At 40.4% G+C, this 21668-nt stretch overlaps 1 protein-coding gene across 1 annotated transcript; it reads right to left on the reverse strand.

Moving 5' to 3' along the window:
- Positions 1-10988: 10988 nt before the first annotated feature.
- On the reverse strand, positions 10989-17821 carry selenot.S (selenoprotein T S homeolog). Its single transcript, NM_001086037.2, has 6 exons — positions 17608-17821; positions 15332-15442; positions 14311-14437; positions 12851-12938; positions 11704-11859; positions 10989-11620 (listed from the first exon to the last, which is right to left on the reverse strand). The coding sequence occupies exons 1-5, from the start codon at positions 17757-17759 to the stop codon at positions 11732-11734; spliced, it is 606 nt and encodes a 201-aa protein (NP_001079506.2). The 5' UTR covers positions 17760-17821; the 3' UTR covers positions 10989-11620; positions 11704-11731.
- Between the last annotated feature and the right edge of the window lie 3847 nt (positions 17822-21668).

Below are 21668 nucleotides of genomic sequence, written 5' to 3' on the forward strand. Positions count from 1 at the left end.
GATATACAGCAGCTTGTTTATATAAACGATAATTAAGGATGGGCGAATTTGACCTGTTTCGTTTCACCAAAAATTTGCCGCCGGCAAAATGTCGCTGACACCCATTAAAGTGTATGGGTGTCAGCGACATTTTTTCCAGAAAAGGTGGCAACCCTAATCATCACTCATATGTGAAAAGTTTAAGTCATACCATTAAATATACCATAAACATACCAATACTGTAAATACATATGCTGTCTCCTCCCCTGTGGATAACACAGCACACACACATCCCCCCCCCCACCAGCACATGATTAAACACCTAAGGGGGCCCCTAACAACAATTTCCAAATGCTAACAAACTCCCAGAACAAACCTTACAAGGCTTACGCCTCACAGGGTACAGAGTAGGGCAGGCAGATTATGCCACACACAGGGAGCATATTGAAGGCAGAGTATGGCACACACAGGGAGCATAGGGAAGGCAGAGTATGGCGCACACAGGGAGCATAGGGAAGGCAGAGTATGGCGCACACAGGGAGCATAGGGAAGGCAGAGTATGGCACATACAGGGAGCATAGGGAAGGCACAGTATGGCACAAACAGGAAGCATAGGGAAGGCAGAGTATGGCACACACAGGGAGCATAGGACAGTCAGAGTATGGCACACACAGGGAGGACAGGAAAGGCAGAATAATATATTTCTATAAAAAAGACTTAATTGTCAGAGTAAATAGAACCCAAATTGTCAGAGGTCCTTGGGCTCTACTGTGCTAGAGCAACTTATCCAGAATCTAACTAGATACAGATTGCCAACAAGTTCATTAAACGGTGCTGCTGGGATAGTGTTCACTGAGTTATATTACTACTACACATTGGTCACTGAACTGTATAATGAACTGTGGACTAATATTGATACTGTGCAAGACAATAATTGTGCTGGGAGCCAGCATTACTCTGTTAATTATATTGCTTTATATTCCTTCCTATCCTAATGGTTATCTCTCACTTACTATACTGTATATTGTTTTCTCAGCTGTAAATTCTGGTGAGCACCTCCTATCTCAAGATATGTAGCACAAAATATATTATACAATTGTGTTTGAGCTTACAACTTATGCCAGTGAATTTATGAAGCACATCCAGGCACTTTGTTACAGTTCTGATATTCATTGACTCTGACATTTTTCTACAGAGGCCTCTGTAACAGACTTTGATGATCCATAAACCATAATATGATCATGGAGGTCAGGGATTTGATGTTCTAGTAATTGTATTCAGCAATTAGCACAAGATGTTGATGCTATTATAAGACATGGGAGGAATTCAAAATAGAACTGGAGATGGAATTGTCAGATTTCACACCAATTTCACAAACCTTCATATCCACTTATGTTAATTGGTCCTTTTAACAGAACAGATTGCAGATTTTGCCTTTTGTAAGACATTTCAAATGACATTTTTTCGGAATTTGTCTTTACTCTTCCTAATCATGTGTGGTTGTTTCTACGTTTTTCAAATGCACACTGAGCATGAAAACTGAATATATTGCATTTAAATGTTTTTTTTAAAATACAGCTAAGCCTTTTTTCCATGCTGAATGCAACCCTCTATTCTACTGATAACTGAACACACATCAAGCACAAGAGAATGCAGCATGCTGTGACCAATCAAACGCACTGAAACGCAAATGGAGTAAAACGCAACTCAGAATGTTCAGCCAGGCAGAATATAATGGAATCAATTAACAAATGTGTTTTTTTGCACTCACACCTGCATTTTAAAAAATCTCAGGAAAAAAGCATGTGTGCAAGACCCGTCACCCAAAAAAAATATTCTAAATCCTATTTTATCACATTAGTCAAGCAATATGAACTTAAAGGAAAACTATACTCCCCAAACAATGAAGGTCTCTATAAAAAGATATTGCATAAAACAGCTCATATGTAAAACCCTGTTTCATGTAAATAAACCATTTTCATAATAATATACTTTAGTATACATCTAGTAGTATGTGCCATTGGGTTATCAGTAATAGAAAATTGTCATTTTAAAAAATAAGGGCCGTTCCCTGGAATCGTACGATTCACTGTGCACACAAACATACCAACAAACCATACTTGTTAGGTCACATGAGCCAATTAACAGGCAGAGTTGTAGCTTTTGCTTCTTCCTGTTACAGTTGTAGTATTTCTGGTCAGGTGATCTCTGAGTCAGCACACAGACCATCACGAAATGGTGGCTCAAGGCAAGAGATGTAAAAGGGCAACATTTACTTAAATATATATTCCAGTTTGGTAATATTCTTTAATATGCCACTTAATATGATGTAAACTATCTGTTGCTTAAGTGTTCATTTGGGGGTATAGTTTTCCTTTAAATTACACAATATAAATTATTTGTTTCCTTCAGTCTGGAAATTCATAATTATAGCAAGCAGGCAGGAGCCATTTTGTGGAAACTGTTATTAAGACAAGCCTTGCATCATCTCAGAATCTTGTTTGTGCACCAGAATGGGGGACCTGATGTCCATCCCCATGCCCTGGCTACACAATTAAACTGTGAAGAGAACGGGGGAATGTGTGGAGAGCAGTGACATCTAGTAAGTGCCTAATGGTGGCCATAGATGCAAAGATCCGCTCGTTTGGCGATGTTGCCAAACGAGCGGATCTTTCCCCGATATGCCATTAACAGGCATGGCTATATTGGGGGTAATCTGATCGTTCGGCCGTATGGCCGAATGATCAGATTACGATGTGCCGTGGGCTCCGGCGGGATCAGTCGGATCAAAATCAAACCTGACCGATCGTCCAAACGACCGATCTCCGCCAGACGAAAGATGTCGGCACACGCCACACACGATCTGAAAATCGTACGAATCCTCGATTCGTGCGATCGGATCTGTGTGTCTATGGCCACCTTAAGGCAGTGACCCCTAACCAGTAGCTTGTGAGCAACTTGTTACTCTCCAACCCTGCGGATTCTGCTCCCAGTGGCCTCAAAGCAGGTGCTTATTTTTGAATTCCAGGCTTGGAGGCAGGTTTTGGTTTCATAAAAACCAGGTGCACTGCCAAACAGAGCCTCAATGTAGGTTGATCCACATACGGGCTACCAAATGGCCAATCACAGCACTTATTTGGCAGCCCAAGATTCATTTTTCATGCTAGTGTTGCTCCCAAACTCCTTTTATTTCTGAATGTTGCTCAAGGGTTCAAAAGGTTGGGGGTCCCTGGCCTAAGGCATAGAGGAGGGGCAGACAACATTTGATTGACAGCTGAGATTTTTAAATGAGCTTACAACAGCTATGAACGCTATGTCTGGGTGACAGTCCACTTTATAGACTAATATGGCAGAACACACACTTTATCACGTCCATTGCCATTATTTATCTCAACTAAACGCATGTGCAGTAAAACAAGATCCCAGTTGAGCTTCCAGTCTTTATGCTCTGCTCATTGATCAGAAAGATGGATGCTGGAGACAGAAATAGGGTTGCCACCAGGCCGGTATTACAAAGTTACTGGCAATGTAGTTGCCAGTAAATTTGTAATACCCCAAAGTGCAGCCCCTGGCCCAACCCATCCCCTTAAGCCCCACCCCATCCCCTTAAGCCCCTCATCCAGTAAAATACTGCTATTGTACTGCTATTTAGGAAGAGGCCATGTTCCCCAAATTATGAGTACATGAAATATATCTGGCCTTGTCAGTGACTCCAAAAACCGCCTCCAGTCTTTTCTGGAGCTGCGGCAACAAACGTGTTTATTGGTTGGCACGTTGATCAGCCAGGTCAGAAAATTTCGATTTGGCGCCTTTGAATGTGTCCGAACATCGGCCAGTGTTTACTGCTGAATCGTCAGATACAGGTAGAATTATATTGTTTCTACCTGTATAAGTGATAATTCCTTTGGGGGGTATTTATTAAAGCTCACATTTTTATTTTAAAAATAAAAATTCTACCTAACTGCCAACTATGATTTGGCTTAATTTACTGAAAAATCTGAATGAAAATTGCACATACATGAAATTTTGCAACAAGATCGTACAACAATTCGAATCGTGCAACTTTTTTGGAATCTTTGCCCGAAAACCACACATTTTTGGATTTTCGAACGAAAACCAACGTCAAACAAGTCCTCAAAAATCATGAAGGCAAAAAAACATGTTCAAATTATGAAAGAGACCATCTGCCATTGACTTTTACAGTACATGACTTTGACAGGTTTTAGCTGGTGTATTTTTGGATTCGGAAAGTTAGCAGCTTTGGAGCATAAAAATTTTTGAAAATAAATCAATTTTTTCCCCTCTAAAAATTCAGATTTTTGCCCTTAAAAACTCGAGGCTTAATAAATGTCCCCTAAATGTCTGTATTGAAAACAAAGAATCAATGGTCACAGGAAAGTGTTGGTCTGGCCCACCGGGATACCAGGAAAACTCCTGGTGGGCCCAGTTGTCAGTGGGCCTCTTTCTTCTAACAATTTGGCCTTTTTCATGGTCATTCCTTCATTTCTTTAAAGGGCATGTAAAGGCAAAAAAATAAAATCCCAGTTTTACTTTCTTTAATGAAAAAGAAACCTATATCCAATATACTTTAATTAAAAAATGTGTACTGTTTTTATAAGAAACCTGACTGTATGCAGTGAAATTCTCCCTTCATTTACTGCTGTGGATAGGAATTGCCAGACGGCCCCTAACTGCTGAGCAGGGAAACAATCATACTTATGAACAGCAGAGGGAGCCTCCGCCTTACTTCCCAGCCATGCAGAACTCAAGCAGCTTTGTTTGTGACAATCCCTAAGCAGCCCAGACCACACTGAGCATGTGCACAGTCTTGCACAGATGTTTAACAAAGTTACAAGATGGTGACCCCCTGTAGCCAACTTTGAAAGCATAAATTATTTGTTTGGTTAGGCTTGTGGTGCAGTAAGTTCATGTTTATGTTTAGTATACAAAATACAGCATTTCTAGCATTATTCTATTTTAGACTTTACATGCCCTTTAAGGGAACAAAGAGGTTTAATAATGGAAGAATAGAGTATAGTATGTAGAGAAAAGAGACTAGTAGAATAAAGAGGTTGACTGAGGTTCCAATAGTTTAGAATATGGGCCCTAAGCCTCAGGTTTTCTGGTGGGCCCCTGGCATCCCAGTCTAACACTACATATTGTTATGAACTCATTTGCCCTGTGTGGACTGGTAAATTAGATTCCCCCTAACTAAGGAATTCCTTTACCAATACAAGGCAGTAAGATCACACACACAACAGCAGCTCCTGCCATTATCATGCATATTTTTGCACAGCGTCTGCATTGTGAGAAGCATTAACAAGATCAATGAAACCTTATTGTCACAGCTGTATTGAATATGTGTCAAGAAAACTTGTGTATTGAGCAGCTGGAGTATAATTACCAGCGGCCGAAAATGAATGTAGCAGGAAGCACTACTCCATTTCAGAGTAAACTCCAAACAATTAAAAGATGGAGCTCAAAGTCAACCCAATTGAGCCCATAAGATACATAAAACCACAATGCTTTGCTGGTTACATTCAGGCTTGACTGTCCAAGAGAATTAACAGTTTTCCATGTTGTGTTGCCCAAAACATTTCAAAGTCTTTTGAATAAGTGGTTTTACACCAATAAACGACGCACAAAGATGAAGGTAAAACATTGCACCATGCGAGCCTCTAAGCAACAATTGCCTTTCCTACTAAATATCAGTATATACTGTCTTTTATACTGTACGTTTTTCTACTGATGCACCCATCCCCCTACACATACTGTTCCAACAGACAAGGCAGTATTTAGGCACACATTTAGCACAAGTGCTAGAGCTATAGGCATCACATATACAGTAGTATTTGGCTTCTCAGTAAATGTGTGCAATACCAATCATTCCAGCCAACTTAAACTGTGCAGCCTGGATCATATGCCTTCTCATTACATTATGAGGATGTCTATGGAAGGATGAAGTGAAAATTCAACCAAAAAAATGACCAAAAGTACATTACATTACCTATAACAATTGTATAAAGAGAATCTGGGCGTGATTTGCCTCTTTCTCCCAGGCCTGGACTGGGAGGGGCTGCTCTAATTTGCCATAGACACTCATTATTTATTGGGCCTCTGTATTCTTGAAATGCCAGGGTCTATTATGAATCTCCGTCTGGGCCTGCTTTCTCCTTTGATAAAGATGTTCCAAGTGTAACAGATATTACAGTGTGTCTTCGGAGTTTCACTAAAGGGTGAATTTTTGCCTCAGAAGGCTCCTCCACACTTCACGCCACTTTGTCAGATGTTTAATTCACAGCACATACTCTAATTCATCAAAATGCAACGTTACGTCTCAGCAGACGAACACTGGCAAAGTTTTGTCAGCGAAAGTTCAGTCAGCGCCAGCATTTCATAGTGAACTTTCACTATCGTTAATTTCTGCCTAGCAAAACTTCATTAGTTCTCTTATACTTAGGTAATTTTGAATAGGGTGGGTACATACATTAATTGGCCAAGTCAGTAGCACTTCCATTATACTTTTAATATATTTTAGCCTTAAAAATGCCTTAGAAATGCAGCCACAACCCCCAGTGTGTGCACCCTCTGCAGTGGATTTAGCAACAACTGCCTTTGGTCTTAACAAAACCTTGTATATTACATTAACTGGCTCATACATTACAGCGGTGACCTATGTGCCTGCCAATGTAATAAAGATGGCTTTGTAAGGACTGATGATGAAAGGACACAGCAGCAGTGACACGGCGTGCCAGGAAATCTGTATGTCCAGACAAGCAAAGATATAAAAAACACATCTTTTCTTAGAGGCAATTACAATTAAACTACTTTAAACTGGCAAATAGATGACAGTTGTGACCTATAGTATGTACCAGTCAATAACAGGACGGTTTGTTAAAGAATAAAAAGGAGTAACAGCAGTCAGACTAGTGCCAAGATCACAATTCCGCATTCAAGGCCGTCACTGACTACTACATTCATGTGTACAGTAACTTAAATACCCATTTTTTTCCACAACTAAACTACTTACATGGTTTTCAGCTACAAGTACTGTAAATGACAGTTTACCCATAAAGGAGAAGGAAAGCTACTGAAGCAGTTTATCGCCAATGGATTAGCCACTAGTGCCAGCTATAACACTATATTTATTCTGTAGAATGCTTTTACCATACCTGAGTAAAGAGCTCTAGAAACTCTGTTTGTTTAGGATAGAAGCTGCCACATTAGCTTGGTGTGACATCACTTCCTGACTGAGTCTCTCCCTGCTCCACATATCTCCGGGCTCAGATTACAGAAGGGAGGGGGAAAACAGAGCATGCTCAAGCCCTATCCCTTTGTAGAGTTCAAATAAAATCATTATAAAACCCTAGAGGACAGGAAGTCTCATACAGAAGCCCATGTGTACACAATAGAAGCAAAGAAATACAGTGTTTCTTTTGACAGAGGACTCAGAGCAGCATTACTTTGAGGGTTTACTAGTGTATTTATATAGACCTTTCTGACCATGCTTACTTAATTTTAGCCTTTCCTTCTCCTTTAAAGCATATGTCATTATTTGCAATGACAGCACACATATAATGAAGAAAAATAAAAGGAGAAAATATGGGCACCCTGAGTTCATGTTTAAAATGTTGCCCTTTTGGGAAAGGTTTACTGCCACCTATAAGTGGGTGAACCACAGTATGTCTCTGCTATTGTTATTAACTATGCCCTAGAGTTTAGCTGTACTGAGCATGTGCAGGCCCAAGCCTTTGTCTTTTCAATCTATTTGCAAAAAGATAAAAAAATAAACCTTATTGATACATTTTGTTGGGGATGCCTAACTTTTTAACATTTCGTATTTCCTTGTTCCAAAGCAGAAAAATTGCCAATGACATAAATGGGATTTAGAGGCAAAAGGTGTGTTATTATATTGCAGAAGGTGTATTTATTGGCTTTAATGCAAAGTTAGAAGTGTTATTAATCCTAAACCAATAATTTTACTCCAAGGAGATACACAGTCTCAATGAGTAGGAAAAATACTCTCACTTCCAAGCAGCTATAGCAGTGATCTAATAAGGCTGAATCTGACAACATATAATCTGATTTACAATATTACTATCCTAAGATAAAAGCACCTGCCTATGGACTGCCATCATTCTGTACAGACAGCTATGGTTCTGCAGAGAAGGGAGTGTCGTGCCTTGCCCTTAGCAGGAATGGAGAATAATGTTTTAGTATGTTATAGAATGGCTAATTGTAAGCAGATTTTCAATTGGTTTTAATTTTTGTTTGTTATAGTTTTTTTATTATGTGCCTTCTTCTTCTGAACCTTTTCCAAATTTCAAACAGGGGTCACTGACCCCATCTAAAAAACAAATGCTCCATAAGGCTACACATTTTCAGTTATTGCCACTTTCTATTACTCATCTTTCTATTCGAATTCCTGTGTCTTACTTAAATCAGTGCATGGTTGCTAGGGTAGTTTGTACCCAAGCAACCAGATTGCTGAAATTGCAAACTGGAGAGCTGCTGAATAAAAAGCTAAATAACTCAAAACCTCCAAATAATTAAAAATGAAAACGAATTGCAAATTATCTCAGAATATCACTCTCTACATTGTACCAAAAGTTAATTTAAAGGTGAATAATCCCTTTAATTGCACGCTAGATAATCTGCATAGAGCGCATTCTACAGAGTAATGATAACACATCAAGGAAGAAAATAGTTAAACTAACCACTATTTGCCTCAAAGTCACTGGGAAAACTATATCTTATACTTAATGGGATTGAACTGGAATCCCCTTTTTGCACTGGGTAATTAGCAGGTAATGTCACTCCAAAAGGAGCGTGTAAGGAGAGCAAATAAAATTCCAAAAATACATTATGTTAATTCCAGTAGTAATCCAAAGAAATCTTCCCTACAAATTCCAAGATCAATGACAAGTCCTTTGAGTAACTAGAATAATGCATCGTCCACTCCCAAAAGAACTCTTACCAAATATGAGCAGATAAGACTATGTCCAGCCGAAGGCCCAAACTCTCATGAATAACCAGTATCACGAGGCTGCCTTCAGGGTGTCGCCTGCTACTCCCTCTTATAAACAAGAGCAATATGTTATTATAGCACAAATGGCAACAAAAAGGTAAATACGTTAAAAAATATGCACATTTATAATTCAGTGGTGCTTAGTGATCAGTCTCGTCACATGACTCCAGGGCTGGAACTAGGGGTAGGCAGAAGAGGCACGTGCCTAGGGCGCAAAGCTTGGGGGCGCCAGGCACATACCTCACATGCAGCCTACCCCTAGTCCTGCATGTGTTACCTCAGTAAAAAGTGGGTGCGATCTCCAAAGTCAAAGTGCTTTGCGCACAAATGCACTCGGCTGCGCACGCGCGTCCTTGGTTGCGCACTGCTGTTGCCTAGATCGCCCGGCAGGCATGGCGCTGCATGACTCATTGTGAGACTTGTGTATTATAAGAAATGTATACCCTGTATTAGAGCACCTTTTTGGGGGGATATTGCTCACTAAAGTACAAAATGTTGGTCTACATGAACTTTTAATTATCCACTTACAATTGCTGGATGCGAATCAATTGCAAATGTTAATTTAATTTTAATTACAAAGACTGCTATTTTCTGATCAAATTCAGCTTGGAACAATATTTGCTATTTTTTTGCTGGTAATTGTGATTAAATAATGTTTTTTTCCCCAAAATTGATTAACATTTTAAATAATAATTTATGAGACAACTGGACGTTTGGTTATAGGTATATGTATGTTTTAGGAGTCTTATTGTAGGCTGGCCAGCCACAGGATATTATGTTTTGAGAATATGTGTTGATACTAATTAACCCAGCAAATATTTTTGTTTTCAGATTAAATTGCCTCAAAGGGGGCTTGAGGCAGAAGATATAGTGATGGAAAACTATAGGCGCTATAAACTGTGTAATGTGTGTGTGTCTCCCAGTTGTAAAAAAAAAAATAGTTCACTATCCTAGGCCTGCTTCCACATTTCACTGAACCACTGATGATTATTATTTTTCTTTATTGGATCCAGCTTAAATCCTTATTATAAAAACACCCCTTTTAATTTGTATTCACATCGGCAGATTCCCTCTCCACTGTTGCTTGATCTCCCTGAACCCGAGCTGAGGTAATGTGTCCGGGTGCAGGCATATTGAGCAATGGAGGCGGATTCCACAGGCTGAGATCCGCTGCATCTGGCACTAGCATTAACCTCTTCTTGTGGATTGCACAAGGCAAGATGTTGGATATTACTATTACACAGTTTAAAGGAACAGTTGAGTGTAAAAATAAAAACTGGGTAAATAGATAGGCTGTGCAAAATAAAAAATGTTTCTAATATAGTTAGCCAAAAATATAATGTATAAAGGCTGGAGTGACTGGGTGTGTAACATAATAGCCAGAACACTACTTCCTGCTTTGCAGCTCGCTAACTCTGTTAGTCAGTGACTATAAGGGGGGCCACATGGGACATAACTATTCAGTGAGTTTGCAATTGATCCTCAGCATTCAGCTCAAATTCAAAAGCAACAGTTATAATCCCCCCAAATCACTGATTGGTTACTGCCTGGTAACCAATCAGTGGAAAACAAGAAGTAGAGTTCTGGCTATTATGTTAAACACCCAGTCACTCCAGCCTTTATACATTACATTTTTAACTATACATTCCATTTTCTGACTATACTGACTTTTTTTTTTTATTTTGCACAGCCTATTTACCTAGTTTTTATTTTTATACTGAACATTCCCTTTAAAGCAGCAAAACAAGATGTGAGGAAACAGGCAGGGATGTTCTCGTGATCGGGTCTGAAAGTTTGAAGGGGCACTTTAACCCCGTATTCAACGTGTGTGCAATGATAGGTAATGTGCTGAAAATGCTTTCCATACAGTTTCCTCTTCTATTGACCCTACAGCTGACTACCAATATCACTTTCGATCCAGTTACCTGTCTCTAACAGACTGTAAAATCTAACCAAAAATGTGAAGCAACGTGACACAGTGTTTATAGTGAAGTTTTATTTAATGATCAGTTTATTTAACTTAATCTCCATTTTCTGCAAAGAGGACAAGTATAAAGGCTCAGTTAAAAACTCTAGAATACATTTCAGTGCGTATCCATCAGTTAAATGTCACAATCTGCCTACGTGCCTGTTCATAATTTAGAATAACTTAATTTTCATAATCTGCAATATAATCTTTAAGGAAACAAAGTGGAAACCGTAAAGGATTACTGGAGAGATTTGTTACAACAGCATTTCAAAACTATAAAAAGAAGAAATTCTTATAAAAAAATTAGATCTCAAAAAAAGGACAAATGTCCCAAGAGGAAAATTAGGCTTTAACTATTGCAACACTGTAAATCAGGATTATACAACAAAATGTTGTAATGCCAGCATTATATGAACTATGGAAATAATGGCTTTAAATAAAAGATGCTTCTTTCTACCCAGTAAGTTATTGCACTCTGTAGAATGCCTGGAGACAGCAGCACCAGGAGTATCTTGCACTGGGAACTTTAAACGGTGCAGCGAGACGGCAGGGAGAACTCCAGCCTACACTAACAGCAAGTGTTTTCAGTGCAAGCTTTCATGAACACCAGTCCCGCTGGCACCATTGCAAAGCCCGATTCGTGTCTAGGAAAGAGGAAAAAAAAATAATTTAGGGAAAAAAATAGAGAGAGAGAGTAGCTCTAAGAATTATTGATGCTCGTACTTACAAGATAAACGTGGTGCTGGGAGATGTGGCTATGAACGGTGGTGGTGAGGAATTGCATCCATGTGAACATTTAACTTCATTTCATTATCAATTATTTGGACAAGTTGCTGCACTGATGGAAGGTGCCCAGATTCCAGCTTTGACCACACAGGTACATCTAAACAACAAACAAAGATGGCGGCGCAGGGGTTAAGGTTGATATTTAAATGTAAACGAAAGCCAGCAGAGTGAATCAACGTGTCCCGATCTACTGTCTATTACCTATGAAAGGAGTGTCCATACTTTACTAATGTAAGGTCTACTTTTAGTTATCTTGTCCCATTATGGTCTACACCCATAAAGCATTATTAGCATTATGTTCCAATATTGATTTATGAGAAAATTAGGGATGCATCGAATCCACTATTTTGATTTCGGCTGAACCCTCGAATCCTTCGGGAAAGATTTGGTAGAATACTGAACCGAATCCTAATTTGCATATGCAAATTAGGGGTGGGAAGGGGAACACATTTTTTACTTCCTTGTTTTGTGACAAAAAGTCAGGCAATTTCCCTCCCCGCTCCTAATTTGGATATGCAAGTAGGATATGGATATGGTTTGGCCAGGCAGAAGGATTCGGCCGAATCCTGCTGAAATAGGCCGAATCCTGACCAAATCCTGGATTCGGTGCATTCCAAAAAAAAATGTATATTGCTATATTTAACCATCTATTTCTTATGTAACCTTAACCTAAACGTAATAAATATCTGAATGAAAAGAATGAAACAGGAGGGTGATTTAGACAAGCTGTTTGTTGACAGTGTCTTGAGATCTACTGATCACCAGCTAAAGGTCTACTGGGAGATCCCAATCTAGCTTTTGGACACACCTGATCTATGATATCACCTAGCTTGCTTCCTCCATATTTAATGAAATTATTATACCTGTTTAGCAGATTGGGAGACAAACAGATGGAGGGACATTCATACAGACATTGTTACCCACTGGTAAGCACCATTAATAGGATCTGACAGATTTTTAAACCCTACAGACAAATAAGTGGCAAATGCTTATTTCAATAGAAAATATAAACAATTTTAATGCAAGCTAAAAGGCATATAAGCATCACTGTATCTCCCCTACCAGATAAAAAAAATAATTATATTTACCATTCAGAGTGATCTCAAAGGCTCCTGTGGACATGCACTGGTTCTCAATCATGTTGCTTACAAAGAAAACCATCATGCAAGCATAAACCTGGAATACAAAGAGTCGTTGTAGGGTAATATATAACAGAGATTTTACTCCCACTATTTCTCAAAGTATGTACACATTGAGGCAGCTCATATATCCGTTTGGCTACACAAGTGCCAGCATTTGTGGGCAGCTACAGCCACAGTTTAGTACACAGGTCCTGCTGCTAATGTGCTCTAGTACACCTGTCAGTCAAGTGCACAGCAGCACAACCAAACCTGAGCAGGAACAACCATGGATGCTGTACCAAGGAAACCTCATCAGTTGTCTTGTGAATCAGTGCCCCTGGTGGTCAGATTATGTAAAGCTTCAGTTTAATGGAAAACTTTACCACCAAAATGAATAATTTTCTGATGGTCTTTGTGCAGCCTCAGAGATCACCTGACCAGAAATACTGCAATACTAACCGTAACAGGAAGAAGTGTGGAAGCAAAAGCCAGAACTCTGTCCTTTAATTGGCTCATGTGTCCTAGCAAGTATAGTTTGTTTGCTACCTTTGTGTGCGCCATGAATCGTACGATCCCAGGGGGCTTTCCTTATTTTTTAAGACGGCAATTTTCTATTTATGATTACCCAATGGCACATACTGCTACAAAAGTACATTATTATGAAAATGGTTTATTTACATGAAGCAGGGTTTTACATATGAGCTGTTTTATGCAATTTTTTTTTAGAGAGACCTACATTGTTTGGGGGTATAGTTTTACTTTAATAAGTAACAAACTACACAAACATAATATGTGGCAATATGCTTGATTTACTTAATGAGGAGATTGACACAGCTACTCTTTTTAAATCCATAAACGGTTAGGAAAATACACCTTTAAAGGGCACTGTGTTTCACTAGTAATCCTATTAGGCAGGGGCCAGCAATGTGGACTAGGCAATTGCTCTGCAGGACACAAGTTTAGAAACAGGTTATGAGGTTGTTTAAATAATGACATGTCTAATGAACTCGATTGACTCTAACCATGTTCTGCATGGTTGCTTAGTGACCTACATGATAATGTTTGTGTCTCAGGAACAAGAGCTAAGAGGCCAGTAAAGCAAATGATGTAACAAGCAGCAATACATTCTACTGACACTAGCTCAGTTGTGGGATTATTCTATGCAATAAGAAAACACACTACTCTATAGCTTGGCTACAATGACAATGTTTGTTTTGCATGTTATAATTGACAGGACACATATACATTCCTAAGAAGACATGGCTCTGCCTATCCTAAACCACAGCAAAAATGAATCCTAGACACATGAATTACATATATTGTACAGGTATGATATAAAGGAGACATTCACAGGTACAATCATTTCACTAAACAATTATTGAAATTCACCCATTAGAGGAAGGGAGGGGTCCCAAGAAAGAACTTACCTTATTTTCCTGTCCCCACTGCCAGACACTTGGAGCTTGCATGCCGAAGAATGCAAATGGATCCTTACCAACAATTATTAATCCTATTAACACTAGCTTGAAGACTGACAAGAAAGATGCAATGTTCCTGGTGAAAAGATAAAGAGCTGGCATCAGGGCACTGCCAATAACATGTCCCAAACAGCCGCTCCACCCCACCATGAGCCTGTAATCTTAGGAATGAGCGCGGCCATTCCATACAGAAGCTGCTAAGTCCTAGCAAAAAACACTCACAAGGAATTTCAGAACTGAAGATGCCCATGCATGATGAATGATGAGCAAATCATACTAATCTATATGTTCAGCATATATTTTATAAAGTGCCAGCATATTCCACTGCCCTGTACAATAAATGGGTGTATATTCTGAACATAAACATTTACATACAAAGCACCCAGTACCCGATACATGATCTAAAGAGGACCCTGTCCAAAAGAGCTTACCATTCATATTTACATAAATAAATGTTCAAAGAGAGTCTAACCCCATTTTCCATACTGTGTAATAAACGTACACTTTCTGGTCACAAGGCTTGCTATGGCCCCCTGTAGAGACTGTATCTGGTAAGGAATCCAATATTATTCATGTTTATAACGTTAATTAAGAATGTTCTGCACATGCACTCATACATACATTACTAGTGATTACTAGTGAAGGTACAAAATACAATACTTTACAGTAATCAGTTATATTTTTCATTTTAAAGCAAAACCACCTCTGCAAATTCCCTGAATCCCATGTGCAATTACTAACAGATAAGCTCCAAAGAGTATTTGCCCAACAAAGCTTCACAGCTATTACCTAGCAAATCTGACACTCTGTGGCCCCACACATCCTCCTAATCTACCTAAGCCCCTATTTGCCTGGCCTGCCCCTCTGCAGCGACTTTAGCTTTACATGGTCTCCCAGAGGCTGCAAATGGACACTTACAGTCTACCTTCATATATAGAATGTTCTCATTTTAACCCTATATTCCACTTACCTATAAATGGCATGAGGAAGATAGTTTTCTCCCTCTACACGGATGTCTGGGTACCGCTGGCTAATAACCCGCATGTAGTCCTCAAACACCCGACGATAACCTCAGGAAACACTGCAATGCAACATACACATAATGTCATTAGAAAACTCATAACGAACAGATACTACTGTACAGTTTCCATAGACTACATGATCTTCTCAGTCAGCAAGATTCTGCTCTGGCCTGTAACTGTTTGCTCTACACACTCACATGTAAGAGTTTATCTATTAACAGAGTCCTGCATCAGAAATCCCAAAACACTACAAAGGTGTTCAAAGTCCAGCTTTAATATTACACAAGCCAACACAGTTTAAGGTGGCCATAGACGCAAAGATCCGCTCATTTGGCAACATCGCCAAACGAGCGGATCTTTCCCTGATATGCCATTAACGAGCATGGCTATATCGGGGGTAATCTGATTGTTCGGCTGTATGGCCGAACGATCCGATTACGATGCGCAATGGGCTCCGGCGGGATCGGTCGGCTCAAAAATCAACCATGACCGATCGACCAAACGACAATCTCCGCCGGACGAAAGATGTCGGCACACGCCTCACACGATCCGAAAATCGTACGAATCCTCAAATTGTACGATAGGATCTGTGTGTCTACGGCCACCTTTAGTCATTGCTGGGATTAATAGGGGCCCACTTTAAAGGTATCCCTGGGAAAGCCGTAGAGATGGTGGCAAAAGCTGAGAGGTAATGTATTCCGACTAATGTGCCAAAAATCAGCCCCTACAGACATTAGCCTCCTCTCCTGTCTGCACCCAAAGTCACTGTTAGTCGGGTTGCAGACATATTTGACAAATTTCAGGGTGCAGGCAGGAGAGGAGGCCAATGCCCACGTAGGAGCGAATTTTCGGGTAGTGCAATTCAGCAGGACAATTTCAGCTACCAGTACTAGCATTATCGCTCAGATCTTAGCTAGTTATAGAAACAATCTCAAAGGGAAAAACCAGCATTTAGGGCTGGGACACACTGGGCGATTTGGGGAGATTTAGTCGCCTGGCGACTAATCGCCGCGACTTTCCACGACCAATCTTCCCCGAATGCTTCCCCTCTCTCTGCGCCTGGCTAAAATGAAAAATCGCCTGCGCTAATCACACGCGGCGATTTGTTTTCCGAAGTCGCCCGAAGTTGCCTCACGAGGAAACTTCGGGCGACTTCGGAAAACGAATCGCCGCGTGTGATTAGCGTAGGCGATTTTTCATTTTAGCCAGGCGCAGAGAGAGGGGAAGCATTCGGGAAGAAAAGTCGCTGCGATTAGTCGCCAGGCGACTAAAACTCCCCAAATCGCCCAGTGTGTCCCTACCCTAAGGATAGTGCCACAAGGGGGGGGTGCAATATTGGGACTGCAGAGATACACTGGCTGAAAATCAGCTTCTTGAGGCACATTAGCCTCCTCTCCTGCCTACACCCAGGACTATTGTTCTGGCTAAGACGCAGACATACCAACAGCACCAGTGCCTGCACCTGAGCCGACACAACAGAAGAAACTGAAGGCTCTGAATTCTTGTGCACAGATCAGCTACATGTGCCGGCACCCGTATCAACACAATGGGTCTGGGTGAAGGCAGGCGAGGAGGCTACTGCCCGCACTGAGGCTGATTTCCCCACAATTTCAGCCTCCTTGTGACACAATATGATACAATTAAAGATATACCGTTAATCGGAGTTATACACAGGACAAAATCCTAATTAATAAAATATAAATAATGTTGTTTGTAGCTGTGCGGGTTGCAGGGCATTGCTCCAGGGAAGCACATTCACAGAGAAGTTACATGTATGGCTTTCAGGTGTAAAATATAGAAGGGCAATGATATTTGTGGCCTCAGGAAGAACCCAGGGAAAAGAGAGCTCCCGAGGCAGACAACAGGACAGCAGTAGCAGCCAGCGCTACATACAAGTCGCTGTATATTACAATAGAATCAGTAAGAGCCAGAGGCTGGCAACAGCAGCAATGGCGTTAGGATACAGGCAGGAGAGGCCAGTTTGATACAAAGAGGCCGGGGCAGGGCGAGTAAGATTATCAATTAGGCAATAATCGTGTCGGGGCCAGTTGGAGGCAGACAAAGGCGGCTGGAGGTCACTGTGCCCCGAGTAGTATCTGTGAGAGGCAGAACCGGTCGGGCGGCTGTAGTTACTGTGCAATACTTCCCTAGGAATGTGCTCACGGGCCCGACCTCTCCCATATACCTAAATGGTTGTTCCGCTTTCACAAGCACAACTACTCACCAGATCTGGAACTTGAGCAGCGGCCCGGCGGTGTATTGCATCTTGAGCTTTTTGCTCGGTAGCCCATTACCGTCTGCTGAGGCCCCGCTCAGAATACCGGCAAGAAGTCCGCCGAGAAACAGCAGCGAGAACGGGCCCAAGCTCCTCGCCATCTTCCTACAGGCAGCACTCCCAGAATGCACAGGGAGCAGCTGCGTGACTCCCACGCCCCCGACGTCACGATTGTAAACCAGGAAAAGAGCCGCTGCCATTTTTAGTTTGGGCAACCTTCAGGGAATTCAGTCTTGTCTAATATATAAACTCCAAATTACTGTATTGCAGGTTTGCCAGGTCTAAAAACCAGACAAAATCAGCTACAAAACTAGCAAAGAGGCACAAAGTAGCCAAAAAAAAAATCTAAAAAATAAATATATGTCAAAATACACCTTCTTCAGATTTTCACAGATTTGCAACTTTTTCCATGAAGTAAAATGTGACAGATTCGCAGGTCACCAGGGACGAATATACAGAGGGGGGCCAAGGAGGCAGGCCCGGACTGGCAATCTGTAGGTTCTGGCAAATGCCAGAGGGGCTGCTGTAAATTGCCATAGAGAGTCACTGTATATTGGCTGGTGGGAGGCTGTTTGGGCTGCTGTGTGGCCTGTTTGGGCCTCTGTGTACCTGAAATGCCAGGGCCTAGTTTGAATCTCAGTCCAGGCCTACCAGGAGGTATAGGGGCCCCATAAGGCCCAAATACATTTACAATTTCAATAAATATTGGTAAAACAGGTCACCCTGGTAGTGGCTAGTTCCTATCCTAGGAAAGGACCTGACGTCACGGTCATGTGATCCTACCGTGTGACCGTTCCACTGCGGCTTACCTATTTGTGAGTGGCAAATTCAAACATGGGAAAGTGGTAATGGGTTCTAGTGGGTGGCTGCCGACTCTTGAGAGGACCTGCAACTTAATCCCTGGGTTTGCCAACTTGTATTGTAGGTTTAGTACAGGTTGTAACCTCTACCTCAGGTTTTGGGGCAGTTCATTGTGTCGCTGGATGATTGAAGGGATTGAAGGGATCACTGCCTCTGAATTTCTGTGGGGTGAGGGGGGATCACAGTGAATTAATGTCACGTAGACTGTATTCAATATTTAGACACCCAAATGTTGTTGGAGCTGGGCTTTTTTACCATTACTCTAGCACAATTACGGTGCACTGAAAGTCTCCCTTAATGGAGAATAATGTAATGGACAACTTGGGAACAATAAATTGTATAGAAACTGTTGCCTTGGTGCTTCATGAGCTGACGGAAAATGTGAGCGCCCAGTCAAATAATAGAACATGGGATAACAGTAATGAGAGGGACTTATATTTAAAGCAGAAGGAAACCCCCTGGGCGCAAAACCCCTCTCCCCTCCCCTGTGTTGCCCCCTCTCCCTCCTCCCCCTGGCCTACCTGTCCCCCTGGGCAAATGCCCCTAACTTGTTACTCACCCCTCTGCGCAGGTCCTGTCCACAGTCCACAGTTCACAGTCACCATCTTCTCCCACGCGCATCTTCTTCCTGCTTTGACTGGCATCTTCTGGCTCATGCGCCGTAGGAACATTTACCGGTACGGCTCTACTGTGAATCCCACTTGGGGTTGTTTGCCTTAAAGGGGTTGTTCACCTTTAAATTAACTTTTAGTATATTATAGAATGGCTTATTCTAAGCATGTTTTCAACTGGCCTTTATTTTTTATAGTTTTTAAATTATTTGCCTTTTTCTTCTGACCCTTTACAGCTTTCAAACTTGTTTACTGACCCCACGTAAAAACAAATGCTCTGCAAGACTACACATTTATGGTTATTGCCACTTTTTATTACTCATCTTTCTATTCAGGTCTCTCCTATGCATATTCCAGTCTCTTCTCTCCGGGACCTAGGGTTTTCCTGATAATTGATCTTTCCGTAATTTGGATCTTCATACCTTAAGTCTACAAGAAAATCTTGTAAACATTGAATAAACCCAATAGGCTGGTTTTGCTTCAAATAAGGATTCATTATATCTTTGTTTGGATCAAGTACAAGGTACTTTTTATTATTACAGAGAAAAAGGAAATAATATTTAAAAATGTGGATTATTTGGATAAAATTGAGCCTATGGGAGAAAGTCATTCCGAAATTTGGAACTTTCAGAATAATGGGTTCCAGGATAACGGTTCCAATACCTGTACAAGTTTCTGCTATAGGTTGTTTCCCATCACCCAGTATATTTACATCCAATTAGTAGTTAGCCAATCACAGCCCTGCAGTCACACAAGCAAAGACTGGCCTTAGTCCCCTACCAGGTCAGCCCAGCTGCTGATCCCCCAGTATCTGTCTATATTGCACTTGAGTACTTGTAATGTACTTGTAAAGAAGAATTATATCCCCTCGCAAGTGTCTTTCCCCCCCCAAGATAAACCGACACCATAACAGTCTGCCTTCATAATTTAAATCTTCCACCAGTTTAGTTACATGTCTTTGCATTTTCTCCAATTATTTATATCCTTCTTAAAGGGGTGGTTCATCTTTAACTTAACTTTTGGTGTGTTATAGAATGGCTAATTCTAAGCAAATTCTCAATGGGTTTTCCTCTTTTTTTTTTTTTACTTATTTGCCTTCTCACAGCTTTTAAATATGGGTCACTGACCCCATCTAAAATCAAATGCTCTGTAAGGCTACAAATGTATTGTTATTGCTACTTTTTATTACGGGTATGGGTTCCGTTATCTGGAAACCAATCATCTAGAAATCTCCAAATTACGGAAAGGCCATCTCCCATAGACTCCATTTTATCCAAATAATCCAAATTTTTAAAATGATTTCCTTTTTCTCTGTAATAATAAAACAGTAGCTTGTACTTGACCCCAACTAAGATATAATTAATCCTTATTGGAAACAAGACAGCATATTGGGTTTATTTAATGTTTTCATGATTTTCTAGTAGCCTTAAGGTTTGAAGATCCAAGTTATGGAAAGATCAGTTATCCAGAAAACCCCGGCCCGAGCATTCTGGATAACAGTTCCCATACCTGTAGTTTCCTACTGTTAGCATTATTATGGTATTTTGATTTACTAATTTTCTTACATTTTATTTTGTTTAGATTACAACCATTTATTTTAGCCAACACTGAACTGACTGCAACATCTTACACTGATAAAAATTCTTATGTTAACGCACTTTAATCAAAAGGATTGTAACTTAATATGTTGCAAAACCAATAAAAATACTGAAAAATATAGTAACAAGAGAATAACCCCTTGCTAGCCCATTAGTTGGCATCAGAGATAATCTCGAAATAAGCCAGCAGAGAAAGTGCCTTCAAGCAAACCTTACGATATTTTTTAAATTTCCATTATGCAGAGAGAAATGTATTCAGGTGTGGGATCCATTATCGTGAAATCCGTTATACAGAAAGCTCTGAATTACAACAAGGGCATCTCCCATAGACTCCATTTTATTTAAATAATGCAAATTTTAAAAAATAATTAGCTTTTCCTCTGTAGTAATAAAACAGTACCTTGTACTTGATCCAAACTAAGATATAATGAATCCTTATTGGAAGCAAAACCAGCCTATTGGCTTTATTTAATGTTTACATGATTTTCTAGTAGACTTAAGATATGCAGATCCAAATTACGGAAAGATGTATTATCCAGAAAACCCCAGGTCCTGAGCAGTTTGCATAACAGTTCCTATACCTGTTCTGGTTAATAGGTCCCAAGCATTCTGGATAACAGGTCCCATAATAAATGTTATAAAACAGCAATCCAGAAGGCAAAGAAAGGAAATGAAGAGGGCATTGTGGCTGAGGCTAAGACTAACCCCAAAAAGATTTTTAGTATACTAATAGTAAAATGATGCAGGTTATTTGAAGGCTTGTTAAGGGATCATGTTCAATGTCCTAGTGAATGGCATTATTAGCAGCAATTAGCATTGCTTTATGAAGGAAAGGTCATGTAAGACAAATTTAATTGCTTTTTATGATGAGGTAAGTAAGATGCGCGACAGTGGGGGGCAGTAGATGTCAACTATTTGGATTTTGCCAAAGCATTTGATA

Source organism: Xenopus laevis, chromosome 5S, assembly GCF_017654675.1.
Source record: "Xenopus laevis strain J_2021 chromosome 5S, Xenopus_laevis_v10.1, whole genome shotgun sequence".
Classification (NCBI taxonomy): Eukaryota; Metazoa; Chordata; class Amphibia; order Anura; family Pipidae; genus Xenopus; species Xenopus laevis.